Source organism: Ursus arctos, unplaced genomic scaffold (assembly GCF_023065955.2).
Source record: "Ursus arctos isolate Adak ecotype North America unplaced genomic scaffold, UrsArc2.0 scaffold_2, whole genome shotgun sequence".
In the NCBI taxonomy this organism is placed as follows: domain Eukaryota; kingdom Metazoa; phylum Chordata; class Mammalia; order Carnivora; family Ursidae; genus Ursus; species Ursus arctos.
In genome coordinates this window covers 97,313,810-97,321,572 of record NW_026622874.1, presented here as the reverse complement: position 1 = coordinate 97,321,572, position 7,763 = coordinate 97,313,810, and the positions used below count along the sequence as shown (strand labels likewise).

The 7,763-nt window shown below is 37.9% G+C and overlaps 1 protein-coding gene across 10 annotated transcripts in view; it reads right to left on the bottom strand.

The window, feature by feature from the left end:
- The window catches only part of ZCWPW1 (zinc finger CW-type and PWWP domain containing 1), a 31,188-nt gene that overhangs the window by 3,785 nt on the left and 19,640 nt on the right, over positions 1 to 7,763 (bottom strand). For all 10 annotated transcript variants that reach the window (XM_044390260.3, XM_044390261.3, XM_026516141.4 and 7 more), the window contains 2 exons: positions 7,657 to 7,723; positions 7,149 to 7,252 (listed from right to left, as the gene is read on the bottom strand). In XM_044390260.3, coding sequence (XP_044246195.2) covers positions 7,149 to 7,252; positions 7,657 to 7,723 — 171 coding nt within the window. The remainder of the gene's footprint in view (positions 1 to 7,148; positions 7,253 to 7,656; positions 7,724 to 7,763) is intronic.

The following is a 7,763-nucleotide window of genomic DNA, read 5'->3' as shown; positions in this document are numbered from 1 at the left end:
CACAATATGAACAGACAGAGCAAGTATCAAAACCAGACATGGCATGGAATTATCAGACTAGAAACTGAAATCAAATATGATTAATATGCAAAGGGCTCTAATGGATAAAGTAGCATGCAAGAACAGATGGGCAACGTAAGCAAAAGGATGAAAATCCTAAGAAAGAATCAAAAGGAAGTGCTAGAGATCAAAAACACAGTAATAGAAATGAAGAAAATGCCTTTGATGGGCTTGTTAGTGGACTGAACATGGATCAGGAAAGAATCCTTGAGCTTGAGGTTATCTCAACAGAAACCTTCAAAGCTGAAAAGCAAAGGGAACAAAGACGGAAAAAAAAAAAAAGAACATCATACCCAAGAATTGTAGGACAACTATAAAATGTGTAACATATGCACAATGGAAATACCAGAAGGAGAAGGAAAAAAGAAAGAAACCTAAGAAATATTAAAAACCATAATGACTGAGAAGTTTCTCAAATTAATGTCAGACACCAAACCACAGATTCAGGAAGCTTAGAGAACACCAAGAAGGATAAATGCCAAACAACCATATGTAGGCATGTTATTTTCAAACTACAGAAAATCAAATTTAAAGAAAAAGCCCTGAGGGGCGCCTGGGTGGCTCAGCGGTTAAGCGTCTGCCTTCGGCTCAGGGCGTGATCCCGGCGTTGTGGGATCGAGCCCCACATCAGGCTCCTACGCTATGAGCCTGCTTCTTCCTCTCCCACTCCCCCTGCTTGTGTTCCCTCTCTCGCTGGCTGTCTCTGTCTCTGTCGAATAAATAAATAAAATCTTTAAAAAAAAAGAAAGAAAGAAAGAAAGAAAAAGCCCTGAGGATTAAGGAGTACACTTGTTGTGATGAGCACCGGGTGATGTATGGAAGTGCTGAGTCACTAGATTATACACCTGAAACTATATTACACTGTATGTTAACTACCTGGAATTTAATAACTTTTAAAACAAGGGGAAAAAAGAAAAAGAAAAAGCCCCAGAAGAAGCCAAAGGAAAAAAATACCTTACCTGATATGCTAAGGAAGGGGAGAAAATGGACTCATATAAAATGCTCAGTTAAAACCACTTGTGGGGTGGGGAGGGGCACCTGGATGGCTCAGTTGGTTAAGCATCCAACTCTTGGTTTTGGCTCAAGTCATGAGATGGAGCCCCAAGTCAGGCTCCACCCTGAGCATGCAGCCTGCTTAAGATTCTCTCTCTCCCTCTCCCTCTAACCCTCCCCACCACTTTCACACACACTTCCTCTCTCTAAAAACAAAACAAAACCAAAAACCACTTGGGGATGCCTGCCTGGCTCGTTGGGAGAGCATGAGACTCTTAATCTTGAGGTTGTAAGTTCAAGTCCCACGCTGGATGTAGAGATTGCTTAAAAACTAAAATCTTTAAAAAAAGAAACAGGGCAGAAAAAAAGTGGAAAACAAAAACAAGAAAAAAGAACAAGGGCAACAAACAGAAAATAGTAACAAATATTATAGACATTAATCCAACTATATTAATAATTAATTTAAATATCAATGGTCTAAATACACCAATTAAAAGACACAGATTGTCAGAGTGGATTAAAAACCAAGACCAGGGGCGCCTGGGTGGCACAGCGGTTAAGCGTCTGCCTTCAGCTCAGGGCGTGATCCCAGCATTATGGGATCGAGCCCCACATCAGGATCCTCTGCTATGAGCCTGCTTCTTCCTCTCCCACTCCCCCTGCTTGTGTTCCCTCTCTCGCTGGCTGTCTCTATCTCTGTCGAATAAATAAATAAAATCTTTAAAAAAAAAATAAAAATAAAAATAAAAAAATAAAAACCAAGACCAAACTATATGTTGTCTACAAGAAGTCTACTTTAAACATAAAGATAGATAGATACACACACACACACACACACACACACACACACACACACTAAAAGTAAATAGAAAAACACACCATGCTAACGCTAATCGAAAGAAAGCAGGAGTAGCTCTATTCATTTCAGACAAGGCAGACTTCAAGGCAAGGAAAGTTACCAGGGATAAAGAATGGCATTACATAATGATAAAGGGGTCAATTCTCCAAGAACACATAACAATCCTTAAAGTGAGCCTAACAACAGAGCACTAAACTACATAAGGCAAAAACTGACAGAACTGCAAAAAGAAATAGTTGAATCCACTATCATAGCTGGAGACTTCAACACACTCTATCAAAAATGGACAGATCCATGGATACAAGCAGAATATCAGGAAGGACACAGCTGAACTCAACAACACTATCAATCAACTGGATATAAGTGGCATCTACAAATTACTTCATTATATTCAACAACAGTAGAATACATATTCTTCTCAAACTCACATGGAGCGTTCACCAAGACTGATCGCATTCTGAGCCATAAAACAAAACTTAACACATTGAAAAGAATAGAAATCATACAGTGTCTGCTCCCAGACCACAACAGAGTTAAACTAGAAATCAGTAACAGAAAGATAACTAAAAAGTGCCCAAAATACACAAAGATTAAATAACATACTTCTAAATAACACATGGATCAAAGAAGAAATCTCAAGAGAAATTTTAAAGTATTGAACTAAATGAAATTTAAAATATGAACTAAATGAAAAGGAAAATACAATTTATCAAAATTTGTGGGATACAGCAAAAGCAGTACTTAGAGGGAAATTTAGCACTGAACACATATATTAAAAAAGAAGAAAGATCCAAAATCAATAGTCTAAGTTTCAGCCTTGGGAAACTAGAAAAAGAAGAGCAAGTTAAATCCAAAATGAGCTGAAGAAAAGAAATAATAAGAATTGGAGCAGAAATTGATGAGATTATGAGAGCAGGAAATTAGTAGAGAAAATCAATGAAACAAAAAAAGCTGGTTCTTTGAAAAGATCAATAAAATTGATAAGCCTCTAGCCAAGCTAACAAGAAAAAGAGAGAGGAAACAAATTACTAATAACAGAAAATACACTACAGAGTCCATGAACATTAAAAGGATAATAAAGGAATACTATAAATAATTCTATGCAAACAAATTTGAAAACCAAGATGAAATGGACCAATTCCTTCAAAGATATCATCTGTCTAAACTCACACTAGAAGAAACAGACAATCTGAATAAGTCTTTATCAATTAACAAAATTGAATCAGTAACTAGTAGCCAACCTTCCAAGACAGAAAGCACCAGTCCTATGGATTCACTGGTGAATTCCACCAAACATTTAGGGAAGAAATTATGTCTATTCTCTATAATCTCTTTCAGAGAAAAGAAACAGAGAATACTTCCTACCTCGTTCTATGAGGCCATTACCTGAATACCAAAACCAGACAAAGACATTCCAAGAAAACTACAGACCAATATCTCTTATGAAAAGAGATGCAAAAATCCTCAACAAAATATTAGTAAATTAAATCCAACGATGTATAAACAGAATTATACACCATGAACGAGTGGGATTTATTCAAGGCATGCAAGACTGGTTTGACATTTGAAAATCAATTAATGTAATCCATCATATCAATGGCTAAAAAAGAAAAATCACATGATCATACCAACAGATAGAGAAAAAGCATTTGACAAAATCCAACACCCAATCATGGTCAAAACTCTCAGTAAACTAGGAAGAGAGGGTAACTTCCTCAACTTGAGAAAGAACATCTACAAAAAACCTATAACTAATATCATACTTAATGCTGAGAAGCTAGAAGCCTTTCCCCCTAAGACCAGGAACAAGGCAAGGGATGTCCCCTCTCATCACTCCTTTCCAACATATCATATTGGAAGTTCTAGCTAATGCAGTAAGACAAAAAGAAATAAAAGATAGAGATACTGGGAAGAAATAAACACAGTTGACCCTTAAACAATGCAGGGGTAAGGGGTGCTGACCCCTCACACAGTGGAAAATAGGTGTATAACTTTTGACTCCCCCAAAACTTAACTACTAATAGCCTACACTGTTGACTGGAAGCCTTACCAATAACACGGATGATTCACATGTATTTTGTACATTATATGTATTACATACTGTATTCTTACAATAAAGGTAGAGAAAAGAAAGTATTAAAATCATAAGGAAGAGAAAATATATTTACAGTACTGCACTATATTTATGGGGGGGGGAATCCACTTATAAGTGGACCCACATAGTTCAAACCTATTCAAGGACCAACTGGAAAACTGTCTTTGTTTGCAGATAATGTAATTGCCTACATAGAAAAATGCAAGAGAATCAACAAAAACTCCAGAACTAATAAACATTTATAGCAAGGTTGCCCAATACAGGTTCATATATAAAAGTCCATCATTTTCTTATAAACCAACGATGAACAAGTGGCATTTGGTATTAAAAACACAATACCATTTACAGTAGCACCAAAAATGTAAATACTTAGGTATAATTCTAACAAAATATATACAAGAGCTATATGAGTAAAATTACAAAAATCTGATGAATAAAATCAAAGAATTAAATAAGTAGATATTCCATGTTTGTGGATAGGAATACTTAATACTGCCAACAGTTAGTTTTTCCCAGCTTGGTATATAGATAGAGTCAATGCGATTCCAGACACAATCCAAGCAAGTTATTCTGTAACTTGTAACTGAAGAAAAGAAATAATAAGAATTGGAGCAGAAATTGATGAGATTATGAGAACAACAAACTGATTCTACAGTTATATGGAAAGGCAAAAGACCCACAATAGCCAACACGCTATTGAAGAAGGACAAAGCTGGAGGACTAACCCTAGCCAACTTGAAGATTTATTTTAAAGCTACAGTAATCAAGACAGTGTAGAACTGGCAAAAGAACAAATGGGTATATGGGACAGAGTAGAGAGCCCCAAAATAGACCCACATAAACTTAGCCAGCTGATCTTTGACAAAAGAGCAAAGGCAACGACAGTCTTTTCAACAAATATGCTGAACAACTGGACATCCACATGCAAAAAAATGAACCTAGACATAGACCTTACACCCTTTACAAAAATTTACTCAAAATGTAATATAGATCTAATGTAAAAATTAAAACTATAAAACTCCTAGAAGATAACACAGGAGAAAATATAGATAACCTTGGGTATGGCAATGACTTTTTACATACAACACCAAAGCCGTGATCCATGAATTAATAGGTTGACTTCATTACAATTAAAAATGTCCACTCTGAAAAAGAGAATGTCAAGAGAATGAGAAAACCAGCCACAGACTGGAAGAAAATATTGGCAAAAGATACATCTGATTGAGGACTGTTACCTAAATAAAAACAACTCATAAAATTCAACAATAAGAAAATAAACAACCCTGGGGCGCCTGGGTGGCACAGTGGTTAAGCGTCTGCCTTCGGCTCAGGGCATGATCCCAGCGTTCTGGGATCGAGCCCCACATCAGGTTCCTCTGCTGGGAGCCTGCTTCTTCCTCTCCCACTCCCCCTGCTTGTGTTCCCTCTCTCGCTGGCTGGCTCTGTCAAATAAATAAATAAAATCTTAAAAAAAAAAAAAAAAAGAAAAGAAAAGAAACAACCCAATTAAATAAATGGGCCAAACACTTTAATGGGCATGTCACTGAAGAAGATACACAGAAGGCCGAGAGGAATATGAAAAGATGCTCCAGATCATAATATGTCATCAAGGAAATGCAAATTAAAACAACAATAAAATACCACTGCACACCCATTAGAAGGAATAAAATCTGGAACTCTAACTGCACCAAATACTAACAAGGATGTGGAACAACAGAAAATCTCATTCAATGCTGATGGGAATGCAAAATGGTATAGCCGCTCTGGAAGACAATTTGTTATCTTACAAAACTAAACATGCTCTTACCATACAATCTAGCAGTCAAGCTCCTTGGTATTTACCCAAAGGAGTTGAAAACTTATTTCTCACAAAAACCTGTATGCAGCTGTTCATAGCAGCTTTATTCATACTTGTCCAAATTTGGAAGCAACCAAGGTATCGTTCAGTAAGTGAATAGATAAATAAATGGGGTACATCCAGGAAATGGAAAAATGCAGAGAGAAAAAAAGATACAAGCTATCAAATCATGAAAAGACATGAAGGAAACTTAAATGTATATTTCTCAGAAGCCAGTCTGAATAGGGTACATATGCAGGATTCCAACTATACGGTGTTCTTGAGAGGGCAACACTATTGAGACAATAAAAAGATCAGGGGTTGCAGGGAGAGGCGTGAACAGATAGAGCACTCAGGATTTTTAGGGCTGTGAAAATATTCTGTATGATCCTACAATGATATATACCTATTGTTCTATATTTGTCCAAACCGATAGAATATAACAACTCCAAGAATGAACCCTAATGTAAACAATAGACTTTGGGTGATGACAATGAGCCAATGTAGGTTCATCAACTATAAAAAAATACACCACTCCGGTGAGGGTGTTGATAACGGGAAAGGCTATGCATATGTAGAGACAGGAGGGATATGGGAACTCTCTGTACTTTTCTCTCAATTTTTCTGTGAACCCAGAACCACTCTAAGAAAAAGTCTTTTCAAGTATTATTTTTTTTTTAAATTGGTATTTCAGGCGGGGGCGCCTGAAATTTCAGTCGGTTAAAGCATCCAACTCTTAGTTTCAGCTCAGGTCATGATCTCAGGGTCATGAGATCAAGCCCTGTGTCGGGCTCTCACTCACACAGAGTCTGCTTGGGATTCTCTCTCCCTCTCCTTCAGCCCCTACCTCCTGCGCGCGCACACACACACACACACACTCTCTCTCTCTCTCAAATAAATTAATCTTTAAAAATTTTTACAAAATCTATATTTCATATGCTTGAAAAGAGCCTAAGGAGACAAGTGAATGAATATAAAGACACTTAAAATGAAGTGTCCACACAGGGGAGGACTGAGAGTGAAGAGAGGCAACCTGCTATTGTCTGAAATTGCTCCAGTAAGAACCAAAGAACTACATTAAGAACTGAAATGATAATCAAGAAATAAGTTCCTAGAAATGTGAGATATTAGAATAACTGAGGAGAGAGAAGAGTCTCCTTCCCTGAAGAGCCTTAAGAGATAAGACCAGCTAGTCAGGGCCCCCCTAAGGCAGGCATAGGATGGTTCCCTAGTAAATATAAATCCATGCCAACCAGACGTCTTATAGGAACCTCCTAAAAGCAATTCCCCAAGATCAATCTTACCTTTTTCTCTTCCTCCTCCTCCAACTCCTCTGCCTCCAATTCCGACTCTTCCTCTTCTTTCTCCAAGCAGGAATCTGGGCTGTTAGCCCCAGAAAGCCTTAGGTCTAGAGCAGGAATAGGAAGGAAAGGCTAAAGAATTTACCAATAAATTAGATATTGAATTAATGGCGCTGATCCCAGAGAAGCAGTCTTCTGACTCTACCTTTCATGTCCCAGTTGCATTTTCTTGAAAAACATGGCCCTAGATGATCACACCTCCACCTTTTCCAAAGTCCCACCACTCTTCAACATGCACCCTCCCCCCCACCCTCTGTTTTCCTCCATTCTTCTCTTCGCCCATCCATCTACCCGTCCATCCACCCTGGACACTTGGTCAATGGCATTCGTGGACAGCCTCCTATTAGAGAATCCAGAACTAGGTGGATGACACTGGATTTAAAATTAAGGTTCAGTTGCTGCCCTCATGAAGGACCTCCCTCTCTAGTCCTCATCCTCCTACTGATCCTACCTTTTCCTTCCCCACTACTGTCAGATCCAGTGTATCGGCTCCGGAAACCAAACAAGTTAACCCGTTCCTGAGGGAACCAAGAAACAAAAGCATCATCCGCTACTCTC